The 27,166-nt window shown below is 28.1% G+C and overlaps 2 protein-coding genes across 3 annotated transcripts in view; one reads left to right on the top strand and one right to left on the bottom strand.

Annotated features, from left to right (window-relative positions):
- LOC129911836 (glutathione hydrolase 1 proenzyme-like) overlaps window positions 1-27,166 on the top strand; it is a 126,558-nt gene that overhangs the window by 45,593 nt on the left and 53,799 nt on the right. The gene's annotated exons all lie outside the window — the stretch shown is intronic.
- Window positions 6,455-25,341, bottom strand: LOC129911838 (annexin B11). 2 transcript variants are annotated; one of them, XM_055989808.1, is made up of 9 exons: window positions 25,093-25,341; window positions 16,646-16,715; window positions 12,177-12,788; window positions 8,004-8,144; window positions 7,592-7,832; window positions 7,305-7,534; window positions 7,034-7,243; window positions 6,903-6,971; window positions 6,455-6,842 (listed from the first exon to the last, which is right to left on the bottom strand). In XM_055989808.1, the coding sequence occupies exons 2-9, from the start codon at window positions 16,655-16,657 to the stop codon at window positions 6,777-6,779; spliced, it is 1,581 nt and encodes a 526-aa protein (XP_055845783.1). In that variant the 5' UTR covers window positions 16,658-16,715; window positions 25,093-25,341; the 3' UTR covers window positions 6,455-6,776. The 2 variants fall into 2 exon arrangements, with proteins under 2 accessions (XP_055845783.1, XP_055845784.1); XM_055989809.1 differs by lacking the exon at window positions 12,177-12,788 and having other exon boundaries at window positions 25,093-25,338.

The following is a 27,166-nucleotide window of genomic DNA, read 5'->3' as shown; positions in this document are numbered from 1 at the left end:
TAAAGAGAGAGGTAAAATATCTAGGTATCACACTAGACAGTAAACTCCTCTGGAATAAACACTTAGAAATAACAGTCGGGAAAGCCACAAAAGCCCTTATGATATGCCGAAGACTGGCAAATAAATCATGGGGGTGCAAACCAAATATCCTAAGGTGGATGTATACCATGATGGTGAGACCCATTATCACCTACGGTGCGGTTGTTTGGCACAAAAGAACCGAACTAGTTACAACTAAAAAGACATTAAACAAAGTTCAAAGATTGGCCTGCTTATGCATTACTGGCTCAATGAGAACTTGCCCTACAGCAGCAATGGAAGTCATCCTCCACTTAACACCACTCCATGAAGTAATAAGTAGTACTGCTAACGGAACAATCTTGAGATTTGCAAAAGAGGGAACTGGTACGGGCAAGAGTATTGGTCTCAAAGAAAGGGACTCAATATCGAACACCACAGTTAAAAACCTCCTTGACATCCCAAGAGATTGCATGATCAAGAAATACAACTTTGAGAAAAACTTTCAAACACAGTTTAGTAGCAAGGCAAAGTGGGTAAGTGAATCCACGAACTACACTTTCAATGCAAACGCCATCAAGTGGTACACTGATGGATCGAGAACAGCTGATGGAACTGGAGCAGGAATATTTGGGCCTAGAACCAAAATTTCCATTCCAATGGGACAGTTTCCTAGCATTTTTCAAGCGGAAATCAACGCTATAGATAAATGCGCAGAACGTAATCTCGAAAGAAAATACAAAAACCAAAACATTGCCATCATGTCTGATAGCCAGGCCGCACTTAAAGCTATAAACTCATACGCCATCAACTCCAAACTCGTATGGGAATGTGTGAAGAAGCTGAACGAGCTTGGCAAGGCAAATAAAATAACACTGTACTGGGTTCCCGGACATGTTGGAGTACAAGGGAACGAAGTAGCAGACTCCTTAGCAAAAGCAGGTGCAACCGCACCTCTTATGGGCCCAGAACCATATTGCGGAATTGGAGACAGCACGATCAAACAAATGATAAAAACCGATGAGGAGGCCAAACGAACTAAAATTTGGAAAGAGACTCCTAAACTCAGACAGGCGAAATCACTACTTGGGAATTACAACCAAAAAAGATTTAAAACCTGCATTAACCTGAGTAGAAACAACCTGAGAATAATAACAGGGATCCTTACAGGCCACTGCAAGCTGAGAAAACACCTCAACAACATTGGCCTGGCAGACAGTGCCACCTGTAGATTCTGCAACAATAATGAAGAGACGCCAGAACACATACTGGGCAACTGTGAAGCACTAATGCACAGTCGACACAGATACCTGGGCCAGCACCAGGTAACAAGTAAAGATCTACCGTCGATAGAAATACTCCAGTTAATCAAATACCTAAAAAGTATCAAACTGGAGACTGTACTGTAAGTAGTTAATTGCAGCCAAATTTGGGGGCACAATAGACCTTTAAGGTCGCAGTGCAACTTTCCCCCACAACACATTCATTCATTCATTCATTCATCTATTAGAAATGTTTTTTGAGCAAAAAGTGAATTTTTGGATTTTTGACGAATTTAATTTGAAAAAAATAGTCTATTTTTCAATCAAAAAAGTTACCTAACAAATTTTTGATTTTTGAAAAGTTTGGAATGAAATTATTTAAATTCAAACCTATTATTTAAGATTGTGTGGAAAAACTATACTTTTGTTTAGAAAATATTGAGAAAAATTGAAAAAAACAAAAAAACGATTTTTAAGATCGATTTTTCCGTAAATGACAGTAATATTGGCGAGAAATAATTTTCCATAGAAACTAAATTATACTTTTCTAATGGCCTTTGACCTTCTTAATTTGAATCTAGCATTAGAATAGCTCTACCGTGAAAAGCCTATTTTTCAATCAAAAAAGTTACCGAACAAAATTTTGATTTTTGAAAAGTTTGGAATGAAATTATTTAAATTAAAACCTATTATTTAAGATTGTGTGGAAAAACTAGACTTTTGTTTAGAAAATATTGAGAAAAATTGAAAAAAACAAAAAAACGATTTTTAAGATCGATTTTTCCGTAAATGACAGTAATATTGGCGAGAAATAATTTTCCATAGAAACTAAATTATACTTTTCTAATGGCCTTTGACCTTCTTAATTTGAATCTAGCATTAGAATAGCTGTACCGTGAAAAGTTTTTTAAGATATTGAGTTTTGAACGTCTAAAACACTATTTTTGTGATGCTTTGCATGGTAATATCTCAAAAACGTGATGTGATAAAAATTTTCTGACTTCGGATTCGAGCTCAGCGCACAAAAAACCATTAGAAAAATATACTTTGATTTCTATAAAAAAAACTTTTTGACTAGTGAATTCGAACAAGGCATTCGATTTTTTCTTCCCTGTTCGATTTTTACAGAAATCGTAAAAAACCATGATTTTTGACACCCACCCCACTTTTTCGACCACCCACCCCCTTTCCCCCAATTTTTTTGTGGGCAATTTATTTTTCCCCTTTCATATACCATTTATCCTAAATTTTCCCAACACCCTTAAGCTGCTAATAATTTGTTCAACTTTTGCCCTCTGAAAACCGGATTGGCACTGGTCTACATGTCATATACAAATTTTTGGAAAAATAAATTTTTCTCAAAAAGAGCTATAGCTCAGGGAAATTAGTCAAAATATGGGCATGAAATCGCATTTTTCGCGGGACAAATTTTTTTTCATAAAATGTGTTCGGGTGGTTGTCCTTATCACAAAAGTCAATTTGTTGGGATAATTGGAGGTTGGGAACAGCCGCCATCTTGGAAAAGAGATTGGTATCGTTTTTATTGAATAGCTCCATTGTTATTCGTTTTAACAAAAAATGACAAAGGTAAGACTTATTAACAATAAAATTATCTAAGAAATGATATACAAAACAATTCCGTGAGTTGATTAAATAAAATTTTATAGTTGCTCAAGGTGCGGGTTTGTATCGCAAGGTTGGGACAAAATGACATTTTTTCATATATCTGACGAACTTTTGATTTGTTTGGATAATTCTTTATGAATGAATTGTTGTACTTATAATTACCTATAAAATGAGCCCACAATCGTTATTGTCACCATCGTATTGTAGAAGTAATCTAACTCCGAATCTCTCCATGTACTAGTCAAAAGTAAGAAAAAAGCTGTTTTTTTGCTAGTAGGCCGAGAAAATTTTGGGAGTAGAGGTAAAACCAAAATATAAGTACGCAGTTTTGCAGCCATACGCGTGTTAATATCGATTTCAAAGGTCTGACAACTCTAATTTTGTGCTTTATACAGTTTTTGGGGGGTTAAATAACGTAAGTTTTCCAGTTAATGTGAATGGGCTAAATTTATACTATTTGAAATTATAAATATACAAGCTGATGCTCTATTATTTTTCCTAAATCTGGACACCTCAATCTCGGCTATGGGGTTAATAGAACTCACGATATAAGCTTTTTTAACTAACCATATCAGGCTTTTCAATTCAAATAAACAAACAAAAATCTAAACAAAAAAAGCTTCTAAAACATAATCGTATAAACGGCTTATATATAGTTCTATTGGTCACATCCTCAAGATTGGGGTGTTCAGATTTAGGAAAAATAATAGAGCATCAGCTTGTATATTTATAATTTCAAATAGTATAAATTTAGCCCATTCACATTAACTGGAAAACTTACGTTATTTAACCCCCCAAAAACTGTATAAAGCACAAAATTAGAGTTGTCAGACCTTTGAAATCGATATTAACACGCGTATGGCTGCAAAACTGCGTACTTATATTTTGGTTGTACCTCTACTCCCAAAATTTTCTCGGCCTACTAGCAAAAAAACAGCTTTTTTCTTACTTTTGACTAGTACATGGAGAGTTTCGGAGTTAGATTACTTCTACAATACGATGGTGACAATAACGATTGTGGGCTCATTTTATAGGTAATTATAAGTACAACAATTCATTCATAAAGAATTATCCAAACAAATCAAAAGTTCGTCAGATATATGAAAAAATGTCATTTTGTCCCAACCTTGCGATACAAACCCGCACTTTGACCAACTATAAAATTTTATTTAATCAACTCATGGAATTGTTTTGTATATCATTTCTTAGATAATTTTATTGTTAATAAGTCTTACCTTTGTCATTTTTTGTTAAAATGAATAACAATGGAGCTATTCAATAAAAACGATACCAATCTCTTTTTCAAGATGGCGGCTGTTCCCAACCTCCAATAATCCCAACAAATTGACTTTTATGATAAGGACAACCACCCGAACACATTTCATGAAAAAAATTTTGTCCCGCGAAAAATGCGATTTAAATTACTAATTTCCCTGGGCTACTATTAGGATTTGAATTAAAAAATTCAAGTTTTTAGACAAGGTTTATCATTTAATGAAAAAAAGTTTTTTCAAAAATCGTTATTAACGGTACCTCCCATAGAACCGTTTTTTTAAATTTCTGACTATCTCCCAAATAAACAGTTCAATTTTAACAAATTTTCTTATGCAAAAGCATTGATATTGCCACAATATAAATCAAAAACAAAATTTTGAAAAAAAATTATTTTAGGATTTACATTTTTTTTTGTTTGAAAAATCTAATTTTGGAAAACGTGACATTGAATTTGTTTGAAATTTTAGTGTTTGATGTCGATTAGTAGTTGCTACCAACTTTATTTAAAATTTTTTTTTCATTTCATTGAATATGTTGTTTTTTTATAGAACGTATTTTATATTTTTTTTTTCATAAATGTATATTAACCAAATTTGTATATAAAAAGTCTTAAAAATGTTAGCAAGTTGAGTTTTTTTTATTATGTAGAAATTTGGTGAATGTATATTAGGGTGTGTCACTTTGGTATGGCCGAAAAAAAGTACCCTTATTTTGCAATGTAATAGTGCTCAAAAGTTTTATTAGGGTCTAAGGTTTAATAATATGTAAAAAAAAAATTATAATATCGTTCGTCTTGGGCTCGCTCAAATCGGTTTAAGTTTAAAAAAAAACATACCTATATGTATTTAAAAAATCTCAAAAAATTCAAATTTTTTCGATTTCTTCGAGCCAAAGATATTAATTCAAATGAAAATTGTAAACGCAGGATTTATTTTTGATAAGTAATGCAACTTTTAAAATCTATTACATTTGAAAATTAGATACTTTAGCATTTTGACACACCCTAATGTATATGAAAAAAAAAATAAAAAAAACTAAATTTCTTTTTTGAAATAAAAAAAGAAAACATCATCGCATATAAAATTGGGCTTTGTTCTGGAGTTTAATCTCTATTATTAAGGTGCATTTTTTTGTAATCCCTTTTATTAAGGTGCATTAAAAAAAAAAATATTTTTAAAATCGTCAGAGTTAAAAAATAAAATCTTTATGAATATTAAAAAACAATTGAAAACGAAATTGGTAGGTAGGTAAGATACCTACCTGTGCCATTTTGCAGCAGTTATTAATAAACACTCAAAATCTACATTTCAAAAAATTCAATTTCCCGTTTTCGAAAATTTGATTCTTGAAAAAAAAATTTCAAAACTCTTTTAAGAATTCAAAAATAGTTTTTTTTCAATCCCATTCTTTTTTTTAAATTTTGGTTTTGATCTAAAGTCGGTATATTAAAGCCAGATAAAAACATTTGCAAATGTAAAACTGTTTAAAAACTTGATACTTTTTTATCGTGAATAGTTATTAAATCATTTTAACTGTCAAAGCTCATCAAACATTTTGTTGCTGCTTTTATTTGTTTAGGGAAGAAATATTTGCTTCAAAAGTGTTGAAATTTTCCGAAAAACCTGTACATTTGTGCCCTTGATTATGAAAGTAGGATATTAAGACACTTTTTGCATAGTTTCGCGAAAAAAAATTTAATAATTATATATGAATGTTCTTATAGAATGTCTGCGTATTTACTTCAAATTTTATTACACAAGAATTTCAATACAATGTTTCGTAGATTTTATTTTAGATGTTTTTTCAATGCTCTTTGATATAAACAGACTTTTCTAAGTAAATTAATTAATTTCTCAAAAAGTCGGAGGCGATTTTTAAAAATTCATTTTTAAAACCAAAAAATATAAAAAGAAATATATGAAAATTTTGGAAAAAGATTAATAATCTCTAATTTTTTCCAAAAAAAAAGTCATAAAAAAGACTGCCATGTTTTGAAACTAATTTTAAATATTCACATGAACCCCTCACCTCACAACAGTTTTATCACTTACATTAATCTGAAGTTTTAATTTGCACCTTTTGTTTTATCTTTGTAGGTACAACTAAGTTTTTGAGTTAAATAACACACGTCTGTAACAATAACAAACCCCGAATGTAAATCATTGCATTCGAATAAAAAAAAAACATTTTTTTTATAAACATTCATATATTTATTTCTTAATTAATTGTAATGTCTTTAGAATAGAAACCAGTAAAAATATACAATACATAGCTTTTGTTTGTTCTGTATACATTTATATAAAAAGTGAAAAATTACATAAAGCTAATTTATATTTTATAGTATAATTGGATGTTTTATTTAAATACTATTCTCTTTTCCAGCTCAAACATTTAAATTTAACAATTAATAATTTCTTAATTTTTATTAGTAGGACAATATATACCAAAAAGAATACATAAATTACAAGGCAAAAGAGATTTTATTTAAATTTAAATTTGAACATTTAACATTCAGAAGCTGAATTCGAGATTTCAAAAAGAATAACAAAAATGATTTTATATTTTTCAAGGAAATTTGTGATGATCTTGATTTTTTTAGGATGATCTTTGTTCTCCAATTAAAGCATACAAAGCATGTTTGTAGTGCCCTGATGTGTCACCCTAATAAAATCAAGAAAGTTAAAAAAAAGTTCAAAGATTTTTTAAATAAAAGTTTCATACCTTAATCCAGCTTTTAAGACTCTTTCCATATAAACCCTCGAATGCAGCTTTGATGTCTTGCATATCGATCTGTAAGATTGAACAAAATTTAATCAAAAATCTTTAAAAATTCTTGAACCTCAAGCCCTTACTTCACATCGTGTGATTATCACACGAATCAATTGTTTATCATTTGTTCCAAGTCCAGCCATACTCTTGTAAAGGCGTGATGCAAAATATTCGGCCTTGTTTGTAACGCATTTGTAAATTGCCAAAAGTCCATCTTGAATGTCACCAGAAAATTCATTTTTAATTGCCTTTTCCAAAGTATGTCCTGTCATGTTCATGTATTCTTGGAAAATCTTTAAAAAAAACATACAAATTAAAACTCTATTCAGTTTGAAAATAATTCAAGGATCATACCAATCTTAATTGATGATAATTCCTTTGGCACAAAATCATGTTAAATGTACTCTCATCAGTACCAACACGCAGCTCACCAGCTTTCAACAATTCTCTGGCATCGTTTTGAGCACCTTCAGGATCAACATGTCCACTTTCATCTCTGGATGCGGTGCATAGGGAAACCAAAAGTCTCTTGAAATTACCAGAAGTTTCTGATTTCAATTCAGATTCCAAATGAGCACCGTACACTGAAAAAAATTAAATCCTTAGTTCATTCATATTAAAGTTTAAACATTTTTCCTTACTTCTTAAATATTGATTTTTAATTGTATGGATCTCCATATTCGAAAGAGTACACAGAATTTCAACAAGGACATCTTCATCGGTACCAATACCTTTCATTGCATCACACATTTCGTGACAGTAGAAATCAACAATTGGACGTAGAAGACCAACTAAGAGTTTCTGGAAATTGCCACTTGTCTCTGATTTTATATCTTCGACGAGGTCCTTTCCAAAATGTGTTTTGTATTGGCGTTGAATTTCCTATAAAATGAACGATGAAGCAAAATTAGAAATAAAACGATGGCAACCCTTGAAGGTAAAGCTTTTAAAGTTTAGCAAAAGTTTATCGAATTTTAGTTGAGACAACAACCATATTCACAATGGAAAGTTTTTTTTTATTTTTTTATTGAAGTTTGTAGTTTTTGATTTTACCTGTCTTTGGTCATTTGTGCGTCTGCAAATAATTTCAATTAAGGTATTTTCATCAGTACCAAAACCTTTCATTGCTTTTCTTAGGTCATGGGCATCTTTGACGGGATCAAAATTTTGAGCTGGATGAACAGTTGGAGTTCCCTGAGGAATATAAGAAGCAAATATACATAGATTAATTAAAAACAAAACCATATAAATTAAATATCAGAAATTAATTGAACTCAACGCCTACGCATAATAACTTTATATAGCGTTCGTACAATTGATAAATTATTATCTATATTTAGTTTCTAGTGACATTAATCTAATCATTATTGGATATTGTTTAAATTTTGTTTTTTTTTATTTTATTCAAAATCTAATTGGAATTCAAAACGTGGCATTCGTGTTAGCAAATATTATTTCAAGAAAGGCTCAAAAATACTTTGGAATTTTTGTTTTTAAGAGGAGGTTGGTCCACTACAAAACTTATAATTTCTATTAATAGAGCTTTTTAAGCATTCTTTGTGATAATTGGTATGTTACTCTGTTTTTTAGTTGAAGTTAAAGTTTGCTGGTACTCAACTACTGTCATTTAGTTTTAAATTAGTTGAGAAAACGATCTGAATATCAAACATCAAATCAATTTTTTTTTAATTTCATTGCTAATGCACCAAACACACATTTAATTACGTAAAGGTATTTTAGAATTATTTGACTTAAAAATTCGGTAAATCTGTAAAAATTAATAGACAATTTTCAAAAAATGGCCAACATCTTGAGGACTATAAGAAGTGCAAGAAAAAATGATTTAAAAAATCTTTAGCCAATTAATAATAATCCTCGATATCATTTAAACTACAAAATTGGCAGAGAAATTTAATTGTAAAAATTTAAATCGATAAAATCGGTTTTTAAAGATAAATCTTTTTTCTATATAAAGCTTTTAGAAAAATTAAATCTAGAAACTGGATTTCCTCCTAAAAAATTATTTCATGAGTAGATACTACTCGGAAGAAAGCCAAAATAGCAGAAAATGTATGCTTCAAGTTTAAAAAAGTAAAATAAAATTTACGACTGCTTAGAATGTTAAGCTGTTTATATAGAGTAAAAGAATAATTTTAATTCAATTTTATCATTTATTTTTATACATATTTAGATATGTGAAAATTAGTCGAATCTAATTTTGCACTCGAACATTGTTGTCAAGGTAATGAATTTTCAACTTTGTTTCAATCCCAGTAGATTATTACGCATTATATGAAAAATAAAAAAAATTAAATTGTGTCTCCAGAAAGGAATAAAATCTTAGCTTAGCTGAGTTAACAAAACTAAAAGTTACTGTAATTTAAAATAATGAGCACAAATTATTTCGGCTTGTTGTAACTCTTTAAATAAATTATAGCCATTGATAGCCAGGGGGAATAAGCTAAGCAAATTAGTAGCTTCAAAATCACTGGAATAGGTGCGATTTTAGATTGCGTGACCGCTGCCTTACCGCATTTGTGAGATAAGTACAGACAAAAATTGTATTATTATTATTACTATACAATGTTTTTATGCTTACAGTTAGTTTTGCCAGTGGCTTTATTTTTGCAGTGGCTTTATTTTTGCTGTTTGCTTTCCAATTAAATTCGCACATTTGCGATAAAATTAGGTATTTACAACTGCGATACTGCTTTACTGAGTTACCATAAAAAACAAATTGGTCACCCAGTTAAAAATTTCCAATCTTGTTGTGTTAAATTAAGAAAAAAAAACTTATTGTTTGTAGGTACCAGTGCGTTATTTGTGTTACCAGTTATTTTAAAAATTTCTGATAATATCTGGGCTTTTGTTTTCTTAAAAATATTTTAGCTCAATATTTATCGGTTTTTCATAAAAAGTTTAACCTTCTAACTGAAATATGAACTAGTTTTTTTTCTATTATTCCTGCTTTTTAAGAAAATTTGAAATTTTTGGCAACACAATATTAACTTGTTTAAAACTTATTTTTCTGTTATTTTACTTAAGGGGAGATAAAAGTTTTAGTTGCCAGTGGCTTTATTTTTGCAGTGGCTTTATTTTTGCTGTTTGCTTTCCAATTAAATTCGCACATTTGCGATAAAATTAGGTATTTACAACTGCGATACTGCTTTACTGAGTTACCATAAAAAACAAATTGGTCACCCAGTTAAAAATTTCCAATCTTGTTGTGTTAAATTAAGAAAAAAAAACTTATTGTTTGTAGGTACCAGTGCGTTATTTGTGTTACCAGTTATTTTGAAAAATTTCTGATAATATCTGGGCTTTTGTTTTCTTAAAAATATTTTAGCTCAATATTTATCGGTTTTTCATAAAAAGTTTAAACTTCTAACTGAAATATGAACTAGTTTTTTTTCTATTATTCCTGCTTTTTAAGAAAATTTGAAATTTTTGGCAACACAATATTAACTTGTTTAAAACTTATTTTTCTGTTATTTTACTTAAGGGGAGATAAAAGTTTTAGTTTAAACTGCCTTTATTATAAGATTTTATAAATAAAATTTTTAGGAAGGTGTTTAAACTGTCATAATTAAAGAAATACCATTCCAACATCGCTGCAAATTTTGATATATTTATAACTAAAACTAGACAAAATTCAAAAATATTTCATCTTATTTTCAGTCAATGGTTATTAGGGTGTGTCAAAATGCTAAAGTATGGAATTTTCAAATGTAATAACTCTTAAAAGCATTGCTTATCAAAATTAAATCCTGCGTTTAAAAGTTTCATTTTAATTAATGTCTTTGGCTCGCTCTAAATATAGGAATAAATCGAAGAAATTTGGATTTTTAAGATTTTTGATATATAGGCAAGTTTTTTTTTTAACTGCGAAGTTTGGATACAAAAACAAATATATTTAATTTTTTAAGGCTTTTACGTGGAAGATAATTCCAAGAATTTGTTGGAATTGAACACTAAGTAAAGAAGCTTCGAAATAATAAGCGAAGGTAAGAAAAATCATTTTTTCATATATAAAATCGTTTTTTTTTCTTAACAACTTCAATCGATTTGAGCGAGCCAAAGACGAACGATATTACCTATAATTTTTTTTTTTACATATTATTAACATTAAACCTTAGACCCTAATAAAACTTTTGACCACTATTACCTACATTGCAAAATTAGAGTAGTTTTTTTTCGGCACACCCTAATGGTTATTGAACAGTCATGTTAGATAGAGCTACCAAGTGAACCTAAGCAATGAGTAACGCTCCAAAGCGTTAGCAGGATTAAAAATGTCAAACACTCTGTGTGACGAGGTCTTTATAACTTTTTGTTTGGCTTCAACCAATAAATATTTTATGACTTAAACGTGATTCCATTAAAAAAGATAGTATAAAATTTAACGTATAATTCAGTCTTAATTTTTAAATTAATATTTGTATGGGTTGGATTTTAATGCGTTTTGACACTAAAACATGTAACAAAAATGTGAAAATATTATTGTATCCCTCTTAAATTGTTAATCGATCAAACAATATAAAATAATTTGTAACTATCTTTGGGGTCACATGTTACAAAATACACATCTGTTACTAAACCAGATAAAACTAACAAAACAATATACAACCTAATTAAAACTTTTTTTGATCATTATGCGGATATCTTATAAAACATTTATTATTATTTTTTTTTTTCTTTTACGTTTTTTTTTCTACAAAGCTGTCAATTCGAAAGAAGAAAAGAATTACTGTAATTATTTCAATTGCATGATAAAGGCAAAATATATTTCATTTTTTTTCTATTTGCGATCGCAAACATCGTCATCGTGTCAAGTATAAAAATGATGATTAAATATATACAAAAACCGAGCAGAGAACGATGTATGCATACGATAAATCTATTGTCCGTCAATAAAAAGCGAAAATAAAATTGCAACAAAAAAAAAAAAATAAATAAATAAAAACACAGTATTACAAGCTAAAGTGAGAAAATGTATAGGTACACAAGCAATTTTAAGCTTTCAAAAATGTACAAAAAATAAATAAACACACATACTCGGCCATTGGACATGAAACCGATTTCCTGTTTCCGTTTTTTGTTTATTATTATTTTTTTTTTTTTTGGTGAGTTTGCGAGAAAAGTTGTTAGTTAGATAAAAAATTTAAAAATAATTTAATTGAAAGAGAGTAAAAAAAAATTTATATTAAAACAATCCAAGACACAAACCTCTTTTCGGACAATACTCTGCCGATTGTTCATTTCGCCGAAACACTTGGCCAAACCGGTTGTCGCGGTATTATTCCCACCTGGCGTCACATGTGCATGCGGTGGATATGCAGGTTGTGCTGATGGTTGCATCGGATATGGAGGTTGATTGTGGGATGGGATCTGGGAGGAGGACGGAGGATATCCTTGATGATGATGATGTCCAGAGTGACTAGGAGATGGACCAGGAACAGGAGCCGGAGGATACGGTGTTGATGAATGAGTTGGAGGAGGATAAGGAGTTGGCGAATTTGTAGAGCTCGGGGGATATGGCGCATGATACTGTTGCTGTGGGTTATGTGGGAAAGATGAACCAGGATATGGTGGATGATGGGCAACAGGAGCTGCTTGACCATAACTTGGATAGGGAGCATTATTAATTGGCTGACTTGGATACGGATAGGAGGGACCAGTTGGATAGGGAGCATTATTTGATTGTTGGGATGGTGATGGATAGCCACCATGAGTTGGTGGCTGAGTTGATGGTTGCGTCCATCCAGCACCGAAAGGTGCACTCGGATTCGGTGACTGGTATTGGTTTTGGGGTGGAGTCGGTTGTGATCTACCCGAGCCCTACAAATTCAATATATATATATAGAATAAGGTGGTGTTAAGTATTTTTTATGATTATATTACATGATGGTAGTTTTTTTTTTTTTAATTTTGAAATTTTATATTTTAACATTGTGTTATTTTGAATGGACAGAATACAAAAAAAAAAAATATTTAACTAAGTGAAATTTTTTGATAACTGTTTGCAGAAGGGCAGCTAGAAAATAAGCTCTAGAAATGCAGGTGTTTGTAAAATTTTTTGATAATTTTTTCAAGCACGGTCGAGCAATTGATTACTCTTGAAAAAGTAGATAGTTTTGCTCCAAAACTATGACAAGGAAACGTCAAGGGGAAAAGGAAGGCGAGGATAATGGGGAAAATGGGATGCACGGATAGTAGTTATGAGATGTTTCATTGAATTTGTGTGACAGCATAGTTCTTATGTTCTCAAAATTCCTCATGTTGTTTTAGTGATGAACATATTAAAAAAGCTACACCTGCAAGCAATTCCTTGACAATTTTAAGATTAAGCAAATTTTTTTTACAGAGTTTTAATTTTAATACCGATAAAAGTCCTAAGTTTAATTTTGAAATCTGTAATAACTAATTTCTTCATTCTTGCCCTACTGTCAATTTACTTTAAAACTAAAGTTAGAGCTCGGAAGAAACTTGATTGATCGAACAGTAAAAACTATATGTTTCTATGTCTTCTAGTTTTTGAGAAAATTGAAAAATTATTTTATCAGATTTTTCTTTTTTCAAAATATTTTTTGTTTTTATTTGTTTTTATTTTTCCATTTTCTCATAAACTAGAAGACATAGAAACATATAGTTTTCACTGTTCGATTAGGAATCAATTGAGGCAGTTTTCTGTGTGAGTAATTTTTTTACTAAAATTCACAGTCTGGACAAAAATAGTATAAAATGAGTTTTAAAAAAATTTTGTTCGCCTATTTTTAAATTTGAAATCGATTATTTCAAAAACTATTGGTTATATTATATTGATTTAAAAATTAAAATCAAATGTACAATTTTGCCTTTCGGAAATAGTATAATTTATTACTGTAAGTGTTGCTGTTGTTTTTTAATAATTTTTTTTTATTTTGATAATTTTTTTTTTTTAGAAAAATGCCCCTCCCACCTAAACGGGGAGAGATAGACCCCCTCCCAAAGAAAAAAATGCTTGTATTGAGCTCCTCTACAAAAACCCTTTATCAAATCCTGGCGCCCAAGTTATCCTACTACGTGCCGAAACAACATTTTTGTTCTATACCTAAAAGTTCGAATTTCTGTATCTGGGTTGAAATCGAAAATTTTTTTTTTTCTAAGCCAATTTTGAAGTGATTTTCATAAAAAATACCTCGATTGATTGGGAAATAAATATAATTTTAGAATATATTTTTTAAATAGCATGTTGTTTTGAAAACACATACTTTAAATTGATGCCGAAGTTGGGCAAATGACAAAAAAAAATGTAATTTTTGAACTTTGACAGCTTATAAATTCTAAGTGGTTTAACCGAGTTACATGTTTGATACATTGTTGAAAAGGTATATTTATCTTCTATCAAAAACTGTAAAAAAATCGAAAATGGGTAAAAAATTGACGAAGCTAGAATTTTTTCAATAGGTGAAGGTCCAAAAAACCGTTTTTTGCCCGTAACTCCAGATTTTGGGGGTGTTAGGGGATTTTCAAATAGCGTTTCGTAATCAGTGCGACTAGCTCTACAAAACCTGATAGGTCTCCTCCCGCGTATATTTTGAAACCTCATTTTTGTAAAACCGTGTTATTAATATTTTTGGACAAAAAAAGATTAATTTTCTCAAAAACAGCTTCTACGATTTTGATTAAAAAATTTAAAATAACAGTTTTTAGACAAGGTATATCTTAAATGAAAAATGTTTTTTTTTTTTTCTTCAAAAATCATTATTAACGGTTCCTCTCATTGAAGTATTTTCTAAAATTTTCTATCTCCCAAATAATTTGTTCATTTTAAACAAATTTTTTATGCTCAACATTTAAATTAAAATGTTGAAAAAAAAAAATTTTTGGATAGGTATTTTAAATTTTTTCCTTTTTTTTTTAATTTTTTTGTATTTTTTATTAGAAATTAGTATTTTTGTAACGGCTCTAACGATTTTGAAATATTGTTTGATTAAATGAATCTTAATTTTTAAGAAGCATATTTTTCTTGGAGCTCAATTTCATTTGAAGAACGAATTTTATTTTCATACACATTTACCAAATTTGTATATAAAAAGTCTTGAGTTCTAAGAGCAAGTCCCCGTGCGACCAAGTCGTATATTTTATTTTTTTTTACAAAATAAAATTTTGGAAAATGGAACATTATTATTTTTTTTTTTTAATTTTAATTTAATGTGTGAATAACACTGGTCAGCAAAATTAATTTTTTTTTGCCACAAGGACCAAAATATACCTTTCTGAAGTTTTTAGGGGACTGAACTTGAATTGAAATTTGACTAAAACCGTTAATAAAAACATTTAAACCATTAAGTAATTTTAACTCTTAGATCAATTTCGAGCGACACACTCGTGCATTTTATTTCTTAACAGTTCAGTACAGATGCGGTCGGCACTTGGAAATTCAAAAGATTTTTTTTTTTAAAGTAAGTTTTCTTGTTCAAAAGAGCTTCCGACTTTATTCATGATTTTTAAAAGTTAAGTCTAAAGTGTAATAGTTTTCACTTTTTTTCACAAGAAAATTGCAGTCGCAGAAGTTAAAACTGATTTTTGACTGTATCTTATAAATCTACCCCCGTATTTAAAAACTTTGTATAACTTTAAACAAATGCTTAAATTTGGAAAATGTGGTCAAAAACCTTGTATAGCTGTCAAACTTAACTGCGAATAATGTGATTTTTGTTTTTATTAAAAAAAGTATATTTCCAACAATTTGAAAAAAGTTATACCGTTATTAAACAAATGTTATTCACTTGGAATTAATTCTGAAGGTCCTAAAGTATTGCGAGAAATATTCCACTATAATATTAAAATCGTACTAAAAATCTCTTTAATTGCATAGAAATTTAACGGAGTTATTTATAAGCCCTTGATTGTGAGTTATTTATGGACACTATCTCAAACTAATTTGTCTATTTTTGTAAATATCTTCTTATCTATTACGAAATAATATCTTTCCCCATCCCCTTTCAAAAGTTTATAAATATTATTGCGCTTAGTTATCTAAAAAGTGTTTTATCAGATTACAAAGGTGAATGAAAAACAATTCAAAGCTGTAAGAGTTCTCATCGTAAATATTTTCAGCGACTTTAGATAGTGTCAATTTGAATTATACTGTCACAACAAAACAAAAACTAAAAACTAAACACACTTTGCTGTCACTGATCTCACACAATCTGGATTTTCTGAAATTCATGTGAGTCACATTTTTATAGAAAACTTACATCTGATGATGATAATTGATGTGAGACAGAATTTAAATGCCGGCCGGTTTGTATAAATACCTTCAATTTCAATATAATGCGTAATGTATGTGGAAAATTAATCTTTTTACGTCAGAAATCGCGTCTTTGACGTCATTTTGTGACGTTTTTCATCTGGTCAGGTTAATAGTAAATTAATTTGAGACTGAAATAACTTTATTGAGATGGTGATTCAGTTCATTTTGCATCATTTTTTTTTTGTATATTAAGTATGTCACACTCAAATTAACACAATGTTTTTTTTTTTTTTATTATTTTTTGTTTTCATTTTTTATTGAATTCTAGATAATGATTTGTCCAAAATTGGTTTGTGTACGAAATTGGTTTGTTTAACTAGAAAAATGTTAGTAAGTAAATCTACGTAAATAAATAAAAAGAAAACATTTCAAAGTTCAACAACTGATTTGTACTTACGAATGGATACATTTTGGTTTGTTTTTGTTTAATGGATTTGATTGGAGAAATTGAAATTTGTCTTTTTAATCTGAAAAATATAAAAAAAAAAACATATTTTAGTTTAGAACAGATATATTGTTGATTTAAGATAACACACTTTTAAAACAGATAAAATTCTTCAAATTTTTTTGAGCGTTTATTTTTGTTTATTCAAAAATTTACATTAAAAGTTTAAATGATTTAGATATTTGTAATTAAAGTTGCTTAAATTTTTAAGACTTTTTATATAGAAATTTGAAAAAAAAAAATAAAATTCGTTTTTTAATAAAATAAAATAAAATCTGAAATTAAATTGCCCTCCAAAACAAGTATGCAGTTTTGATTGATATATTAACGTGTATTTTTAGAAAAAAAATTTTCAAAATCGTTGAGCCGTTTTTTAAAAAACAATTTTTTAAAAATAATTTTTTGGAAAAAAAGTTTTAACATAAAATTGTAATGCCATTTTGTAGAAATCACTAATCTATATCTAAAAACAAAATTTCAAAAAAATTCAATGTCCCGTTTTCGAAAATTTGATTTAAAAAAAAAAAACAAATTTCAATTTTTTTTGAAAAATCCAAAAATTACTTTTTTGAAATTTTTTTTTGTTTATATTTAAACTATATAAATGCTCCTTCACAAAAAGTTTCGTTGAAATCGAATAAGAAGTTTCATAGATATACGAATTAGAAAAACAACGGCTCTATGGCAGGTACCGTTAATAATGATTTTCAAAAAAAATTTTCATTGAAATATAGACCTTAGCTTAAAACTAACATTTGATTTTTTTAAACAAAATCGTTAGAGCCGTTTTCGAGATATTTCAATTTTACTAAAATCGGTATATGACAAGTACCGCTATTTTTGGTCCAAAAAAATTAATTCCAAAAACCAATCTGGAGAGTCGCCAAATAACGCTACATACCAAGTTTGACATTAATCGGTCCATCCGTTTAGGCTGTAGCTCCTTATACAGACAGACAGACAGACGGACTTCCGGGACCCACTTTTTTGGCATTCTCTACCATCGTAATGTCATGGAAAAATGTTATCTCAACTTTTTTTTGTACGAAGGCATAACTTGATATATAGTAGGCATAGGTACCTATATCGCAAGTACAAATTATTTTCGTCTGACATGAATGAATTTAACTTCATTAAATTTAATTTCATTTCGTTGACACTTTTGATGGATAAAATATGTTATTGATGGTCAAAGGAATAATTAAATTATTTAACTCATTTGAATGAAAAACTTACTGTTTTTTATGAGTTAATTAGGTTATTGATTTTTTAATGAGATCCAATAAAAATTAATTGTTCCTCTGAGAAAAAACTTCCCCTCATCAATTTTATTTTCATTTATTATTTATTAACTATACCTAATGTATAATTTTCTATTAGTAAAAAAAGAGAAGTTGAATCTTTGGGTTCATTTTCTAACCGACTTTGACATAGCGAATATGGTATAAAAATAATGTATGTCCATATCTGCAGTATTAATTTTTTTGATGCACTTTTATTATTATAACATAAATAAACGAAGGAAATTTTGACTAAGCATTGCTATTCTAATTACATTTTCACCCCTCCCAAACAAGACAAAAAATAGAATAAAAAAATGTATGCATAAATGTATCAATATTTTTTAAAAATATTTACCTTTGCCTTTTTTTATAAAACAATTAATAGAAAATTTAAAATAAATTGAAAATATCAAAACACGATTTAAAAAAAAATGGATTTAAAAAATCAAGTATTAAAGTTCAAAAATTTGTCTGTACATTTTCCTTTTATATCACACCTACTGTAGCAACTTTCTAGTTCCAAAACTTTATTTTTTTTTTTTTTTTTTTTAGGAAGATATACAAACAACTCTTAATTTTCATTAAATCTTGTATCACGTGATTTCATTTGCATAAATAAATCATCTTTACTTTCCGCACTACTAGCTTTGAAAGGGGATTTCGCTAAAAGTAACCTTGAACTGTGGTGGTGTAGTATATTTTTGACAGATAAAACACCCATTTAGAATAATTAAAAATACCCTGCAGGAAAAGACTGACATTCTTCCAAAGTATTGTTGACATTTTTATCACATGAAATCGTCCATATATCAAAAATTAATCAAGTTCAAGCGAAATTTTTTTTTAGTTGATACCAAACTCATATCCATCACCAAATTCAAATTCAAAAAAAAATAAAATACAAACAGAATATGAATACATTAAAATATGTGACATGTTCCAATATCTCAACTACGCAAACTCAAACAAAAATTTCATTTTAATTCTTTATGACAACGAATAAATAAAATTCCGCCTGGGATAGACTAATAGTCTAACAGAAGCACATGTTATCTTGCTTAGCTCTAAACAAGGTGACAATAATTTAGCTTTTAGCACCAAGAAGAAGCAACAAGTGGTTTCGATGGCACACTCGCACTTCCGAAGAAAAAATCCAACCTAAATGAAAGTCCCCAATAAGTCGAGGTCGACTGACGACAACGACATTATGGGCACATTTTGTTGTTGTTTTTTCTTCTTTAGAAATTTCTCTTGATACATTCAACCGAATTTCCCCAGTGACGCCACTTTTGCTACTAAATTACTATTTCTAGACGAACTGCAGAGAGGGTAATGGCACAACTAGACGACTATTTGGCGGGCACCCAACATAGATCTTTATAACAAAAAAAAAAATAAACAACAAGAATAAAAAGTAAGAAGATACATATTTATTTCTATGTACACAAAATAGATACATGGTTATCTGTTGTTGTATTTTTGTAGGTATATAAATTCTTTGAAATAATAGGCTTTAGAAAAAAAAAAAAAAAAATAGGTAAGTATTGACTTTGAAGATGATTTTTATATTTATTTTTGCTTAATTTTTTCATTCACCATTCATTTTATCTTCTTACATAGACTTGTTATTTTATTTGTATATCAAACAAAAACAATCAATTGTAATGTTTAAGAAGAAAATTAAAAGTGTTTTTCATCGGAAAGATGAAGTCATCACTGAAAAATAAATTAACAGTCAGTTGGAGAGGAAAATTGTTTATACAAAAAAGAGTAGGTACATCTAAAAGAATTAAGTTAGGATTTTTAATGATTAATCCATTTGTAGCATATATTTTCAAAAAATTCTTCATCTTTAAAATTTTTTTTTCTGTCTCTCAACAAAACATTCATTTTTGACGTGAGTGTTAAATTGTATCCGTCACAAATATGAAATTTTTGCGTGCAAAAAAAAAAACATATACACATGCACATATAATACACAAGCATTTTGGCGCGTGTATGTATGTTGTATACATGACAAAATTTTGTACAACATCAATTAATTTGATAAATAGTATTTGGTATACAAATAATATGGCCCTTATTTTAATAAAGTCAAAGTTTAAGTGCAGGAGTAAATAATACTATCTAATAAAATGAGTATAAGAAAATCTCACATATGTTTTAAGAATTTGAATGTGTATTTCTATAGAACTGTTTAATCGATAAATATTGATTTTATCAGTACGTACTCCTGTACTAAAACAATGAAACAGAAAATTTTTGCCGGCTGTATACCAAAATACTATCAAATTGTAGATTGACGCATTTTTTTGTTTTGTTTTAAAAAAAAGAATATTCTTTTTAACTATGTTTATTCAAGTTTTACTAAGCTACCTATTTAGCTTCTTATGTTAAAGTAATTATATATTCTTATAATTTGTATTAAAAATAAAAGTTAACGGTGGCGTATACGTAACATTTTTTTTTTTTTACATTTCATAATTTATTTCCAATTAGAGATACACATACATTTATTCCAACCCGAAACTAAAACAACACTTTGTAAAAATGCAAAGCAGCGTTTTAAAAGAAAACTTGGAATAATTTTAAGTTCCAAACAAAATACACAACTAAAAATTTTCAGTATGGGAAAAATAAAATTTTCAAAAAATCGTCGGGCCACCCCTTACTTTGGTTCCACATCCTATTGGTAACATACTGCTGAATTTTCAGCCTCCTATGTTGTATGTTGGGTGCTGATCGATATTTAAAAATTGTATTTTTTTTTTGGGAAAAAGTAAAAAAAATATTTTTTTTATATATTTTTAAGTTTTAAATAGCTTGAAAATTGTTTTTGTAGTACTTATTCTAAAAAAAGACATTGAAATAATAATAATAATAATTTCTGACTCCATTTTCAAGTAAATTTAGTCAACAGGTAGTACAAAGACTTTTTATTTGCACCTTTTGCTTGTTAACCCTTTCGAACCCAAGCTATGAAAATCAATATTAAAAAATGTTTTTTCAGTATTATCGTGTCGAAAACATCACAACTAAGAAATATGAATAGTAAAAAGTTATTTTCCAAAATAATAAATAGCAAAACTAATGTGTTACTCTCATTTTACATGTAAGTAACATGCACTGCCTATGACCAATAAAAAAAATCGGACAACTGAGAAAATAACTTTTTATGAAACTATAATTTTTTTCAAAATTATGACCATAAAAAAAAATGTGAATTTCAATCCCTTTTTCGATAAAAAAAATTAAAGGTATGTTATTTGACTAATGTTTTGTAATAATCCAGTAACTAGACATTATTATCTTTCAAATAAGCCATAAGCCTAAAAAATTATTTAATTTAATATTTTTTACGAATTTTTAAAAATATGTTACATGAGAGTAACGCTGGGTCCGAAAGGGTTAATTGTTATAATTATTAATTATTGCTCACATTTTTTTCGGAAAAAAAAATATTTGATAGATATTATGTCTACGTATTAAGACAAGTAAAACTTAATAATATATTTGCTTTTCAAAAAAAGTGAAACAAAAAATCAAGCGTACGTATACAAAACCTAAACATTCAACTGTTATAAGCATACTCTTCCGCTTAAGGTAGCGAATTGAAACTTCAAAATGTTAATGTAATAAATAAGTGGAACAAATTTCGAAAAAAAAAATAGTTTTTTGACCACCCTAATGTTTATTCAAGTATTCCTAAGCTACCAATTTAGCTTTTATAATTCAGTAATAAAAGTGCCTTTTAATTTGAATTAAAAAAAAATAAATAGTAACGATGGTGTATTCGTAACATTTATGTATATTAGGTTTTAGGTATATAGGTACATTGATTGCTACCCGAAACTAGCACATTACATTGTACTTTTAAGCAACTTTATCATCAAAGAAAAAATAAAACCTGCGTTTTAAAGGAAAACTTGGAATAATTTTAAGTTCCAAACAAAATTCACAGTAAAAACGTCCTATTGAATAAGATTTATTTTATTTTTTTTGGTGCTTTGTTTCGGAAATACATAAAATTTTCTAAAAAATTGAGCACCTAAGATTAATTTTACATACTACATACATACTGTCTCTCAAAGTTTGAAGATTTCCCATAAAATAACACTTGAGTTTTTATTTCTAAAATTTGTGTAATATTAGTAGAGTAACTAAAGCAAATTATTAGGGAACCCGGCCGAACAGCTCTGATTTTGACGATTTTTTTTCCAAACGTAGGTAATTAAAAATACTTTAAAGTCTATAGATTAAAAATTGCCGGTGTTGCCGTATTGTTTTTTAAAATTAAAATTAAATTTTTTTTTAACAAAACCATTTTTTTGCTTAAAATTCATAAAACAAATGATAGCAAAAGATTCTCTAGGTAATTTAAGGAAAATATATAAAAGGCAGTAAGGGACAATCTTCCATCGTTTAAGCGATAAATGCAATTTTCTAACATTCTGACCTCAAACACAAAAAAATATTTTGAAAACAACGGCAACACCTAAAATATTTTAAAATACATTTTTAAAAAGCCAGAAGCTCATTCTTATCTCTTAAATTTAAATCCACTAAATTTAATCAAGACTTTTTGAAAAAATGGTCCTCAAACTCAGAATTAAAAAAAAAATATTATTAGAAAAATTTAAAATGACTTTTTTAAATATTATCAGTTGAATTTCGAAGCAAAAAAGGTACAATATATCACACCTTTTGAAAAAAAAAAAAAATGAAAAATTACTTCAATTTCAATGGTTTTTTTAATTAAAACTGAATTTTTGCATTGAAATAATTAATTTTCTCAAAGACTGTGGTAAATAGGAACTTTAAATTTTTGCTATTTAATTTTCAACAGTAAGGGTTATTAAATGAATTAAAAATAATTTTATGTTTAGATGTTGAACTTTAAGTTACATTTTTTTTCAAAACTAAAAATTAAAAAAAGTTCTTCGAAAATGAAATACTTTTTAATTTTTTTCATAAACCGTAATACATATTGACATTTCCTTTTATAATTTGAAATCATAATAAATGCGGCCAAAAAAATTTGAAAATAAATGCATTTTATATTACGACCAAGTTTAAAAAACGACATGTCAAAATTTTTTCAATAATTTTTTTTTTTTCAAAAATCTGAGTTCAGTTACCATTCTTTCAAAACCCTTAATTCAATTAGCTTAATTTTAATTTTACATATATGACTAAGCTTCTAGCTTTTAAAAAATGTATATTTGAATATTGTAGGTGTTGCCGTTGTGTCCAAATATTTTTTTTTGTGTTTGAAGTCAATTAATAAGAAAATTGCATCTATCGCTTGAACTATGGAAGATTGTCCCTCACTCCCATATATAATTTTTCCTTGAATTTCCTAGACAATCTTTTGGCATCAATTAATTTATGAAATTTACGAAAAAATTTTGAAAAAAAATTGTTTTTGTTCACAAAAATCTTCAATTAAATTTAAAAACTCAAAACGGCAACACCGGCAATTTTTAATCTATAGACTTTAAAGTATTTTTAATTACCAACGTTTGAAAAAAAAGATCATCAAAATCGAAGCTGTTCGGCCGGGTTCCCTAATATTGCCAATTTTTGAGCTTTAGTTACTCCACTATAACTCAGATGCATTTTATGCTATTTCAAAATAAAAAAAAAAAAAAAATAATAATAATAATAATAATAATAATAATACATTGTTCAACGCAAATACATGCGACCTAGTCGTGTATTTCTTTTTTTATTTAAAGTCATTTTTAAGAAAATTGCTTCCCAAATGATGAAATACTGCCCCCTATTTCAATATGTGTTAATTTGCAAAAAAAAACAAACAACTTCCAATTGTTTCGGAGGCGTATAAGTAACTTTTTTAATACAATTTGTCATTTATTTCCATTTAAGGTAGGTATAATATAACTCCAACTCGAAACAGTGAAGATATTTAGAGATAGATTATGTACTCTATTATCTTTTGGTTGGATTAAAACTCATGGTTTGCCAATTGCAAAAAAAAAGAGAAAAGAAAAGTGCAAAGCTGCGTTTTTAAAAGCATTTATAATAATTTTAAGATCCAAAAGAAAATAAACAAATTCATGACGTTTGTATCTTGACGGTGGGGCCTTCTTCAATTTAATGTGACATCATGGAGAATGTAACCAGCAAAAGACCAAGACTTTTTCAACGATACCTCATTTGTCAAATTATGATAAGTAGTTAAGCAGTAACTGTGGAACAGATGAAATATTCCTCAATAAATTCTAAAAAACTAGTTTACTAAGTTTTTAGACTTTATAATTGAAATACAAGTTATGAGCTGTAAGTTTCCCAGAGGAATATGTTTCCACTTTGCAGAATTAAATTGTATGGCTAGAATTTTTTTTTGTGTAAACATCTTAGCTTTCCAGTATGGTGGATGACAATGCTCAAAAATTATTATATTTGAAAGTGTAGTTTACATAGTGTGACATCTATGTTTGTTATGTTTACATATCACTCGTGTCGTGACTGATGAGTCACAGGTCTCGCAATATATTTTATAATTTGAATTTTACAATTTACTGTTGCGACAACTTTTTACAATAAGTCAAAGTTAGAAATAAATGACTATGAAAAAGGTTTTTTCTCATTCAAACGTTAACATACTCACAACGTAGAAACTTTGTAACTATTTATGTTATTATTTTGTGATTAACTTGAGCTCAATATAAGTATGTGGGATTCCTAACAGGTGGTAGGCAACCTATACGTTTTTCTTGTTTATCCATGCAATTACGCATTAAATGCCTCCAGTTTCGATAAATAAGTACCTAGTATTAAAAATGTAACATGTAGAAAAAAAAAACTTTATTCCAGAATTTATACAAACAAAAAACTAAATGAAATACCCAAACCTCTACCGGTCTTGATAGTGATATTATATTTTTCTTGTTTCTTTATTTTATTTATTATTTTCGTTTCTCTGCATTTCAAGTTCTCATATCGCGGATTATTCTTTCTCCTCAACTTGAAATGAAATCTACATAATTCTTTTTGCCTTTCTTTGTTGTTTGTTTTCACATTCTATTTACTAACATCTAGAATTTCTTAATTTTCTTCATAAATAATTAAATTTAAAATTTCAAGACACACCTTTGTTTTTTTTAAGTTGTAAACAGCAACTTTTCAAATATAGGTAATTAGATATTTTAATAGACCACTTAGAGAGAACTTTCACTTCTCGCTTGCACTAACTAACTCTTGTTGGGAATATTAAGTTCTGTCTGATTGGAAAGCACTCAACATGCACTTGCAATTCTTATAAAATTAAAATGATTAAAATTGGAATACAAAAGAGGAACGTTTAACTACAAACGGAACACGAACACAACTGAATTGTTGAATGTGAAATGATGTAGTTAGAGCCGGTGTCTTTGGAATATGGTGGTGTTACAATAACGGTTTTAAAGTTTGTCATTGTGAACCAATCTCAAAAAGCTTTTATTCAAGTTTTATTTAACTTTACGTTACCGTAGCGTTAAGTAACGTAAAAGTTCAATAAAAAGAAGGTACTGCCAGAAATAAATAGTATGACTTTCTGATAAGAAAAATAGTAGGTTCATGAAAAAATTTAAGCGTTAAAAAAAAAACAAAAAACAATTTTATTTCTAATGCACGTACCCGGCGTACAGGAAGTGCTAAAACTTTTGGGTTTTACCTGGGTTTTAATTATTTTTTTTTTTTTTGTGAACCAATACAGTTTTTACTTGCGTAGGTATAGGTACTACATTTTAGAACAAAAATATGTTTAAGATTAATTTTGTCAAAAACGGCTCCAACGATTTCGTTGAAATAATTCAAATATGTACCTATACCTAATAGTTTTTAGACAAAAGGGATGATATGCATAAAAAGTAGTAAATACTTTTAATTTACTAATACTAAATACCAAGAGTTAGAAAGCATTAACTAGTTTTGATATGTACAAAATGTTAATTGGAAAAGTTGGTACCTGCTTAACATTTTTTTCTAGCAAAAGCATTTACTATTTTGTATGCATATCACCCTTCTTATTCGAAAATCATTATTAACAGTAGGTACCTACTTATGAACCTGCCATAGAACCTTTTTTTTTTTTTTTTTTCTAAAATCTGAACAACGTTATCAATTTCAACAAAAATTATTATAAGAAACAAAAAAAAATAAAAAAAATAAATGATATCTTTTGTTTTTTGAAAATCAAATTTTCGAAAATGAGACATTGAATTTTTTTGAAAATTTTTAATAATTGATACAATTGAATGGAATATCGACTTAAAAAAATTTTTTTTAAATTAGTAAAAAACAACTTTTTTTTTAACGGCCCAAACATGTACATTAGGGTGTGTCACTTTTGTATGGCCGAAAAAAGTAGGTACCTACTCTAATTTTGCAATGTAATAGTGCTCAAAAGTTTAATTAGGGTCTAAGGTTTAATAATATGTAAAAAAAATTCATAATATCATTCGTCTTTGGCTCGCTCAAATCGGTTGAAGTTGTTAGGAAAAAAACGATTTTATATGAAAAAATGTATTTTTTCCTTCGCATATTATTTCGCAGCTTCTTTACTAAGTGTTCAATTCCAACATATATAAGCTTAAAAGTTTTTTCTTATAAAGATATATATTTATTATATTTGTTTTTGTATTCAAACGGCGCAGTTGAAAAAAAAAACATTTATTTCAAAAATCTCTAAAAATTCAAACTTCTTCGATTTCTTCCTATTTTTTGAGCGAGCCAAAGATATTAATTAAAATGAAAATTGTAAACGCAGCATTTATTTTTGATAAGTAATGTAACTTTTAAAAGCTATTACATTTGGAAATTCCATACTTTAGCATTTTGACACACCCTAATGTACATAGGTAATAAGAAATTTTTTTTTCTAAAAATTTAAAAGCTTTAAGATGTTGTTTCTTTCCTTTTAAAACTTATTTTTTTTTTCCATAATATTCTACATAATGTTCATATTTATCAAATTTGTATACTTATATAAAGTTTAAAAAAACTAAGCACCTTTTTTTATTTATTTTTTTTTTTTAGAATTATGAAAAGCAGAATTTGAAAAACTGAATTTTGAAAAGACGAATTTAGAATAAAGAATTTAGACCTCGGTAGAATTTTGACTCCAACTCCATGCAAATACAGAATTTTGGCCGTATAGAATTTCGGAATATAGAATAAAGAA

The sequence above is a fragment of the Episyrphus balteatus genome, chromosome 2, assembly GCF_945859705.1.
Source record: "Episyrphus balteatus chromosome 2, idEpiBalt1.1, whole genome shotgun sequence".
Taxonomy (NCBI): domain Eukaryota; kingdom Metazoa; phylum Arthropoda; class Insecta; order Diptera; family Syrphidae; genus Episyrphus; species Episyrphus balteatus.
This window is presented reverse-complemented; position numbering and strand designations above follow the sequence as displayed.

Bases quoted from the DNA above. Each gene is read 5' to 3' on its own strand.
- LOC129911838 (XM_055989808.1), bottom strand. The intron at 8,145-12,176 runs GTTTGTGTCTTG...TATATTCCTCAG, and splicing joins AGAGTATTGTCCGAAAAGAG to GGAACTCCAACTGTTCATCC. The intron at 7,535-7,591 runs GTAAGGAAAAAT...AATTTTTTTCAG, and splicing joins TAAAAATCAATATTTAAGAA to TGTACGGTGCTCATTTGGAA.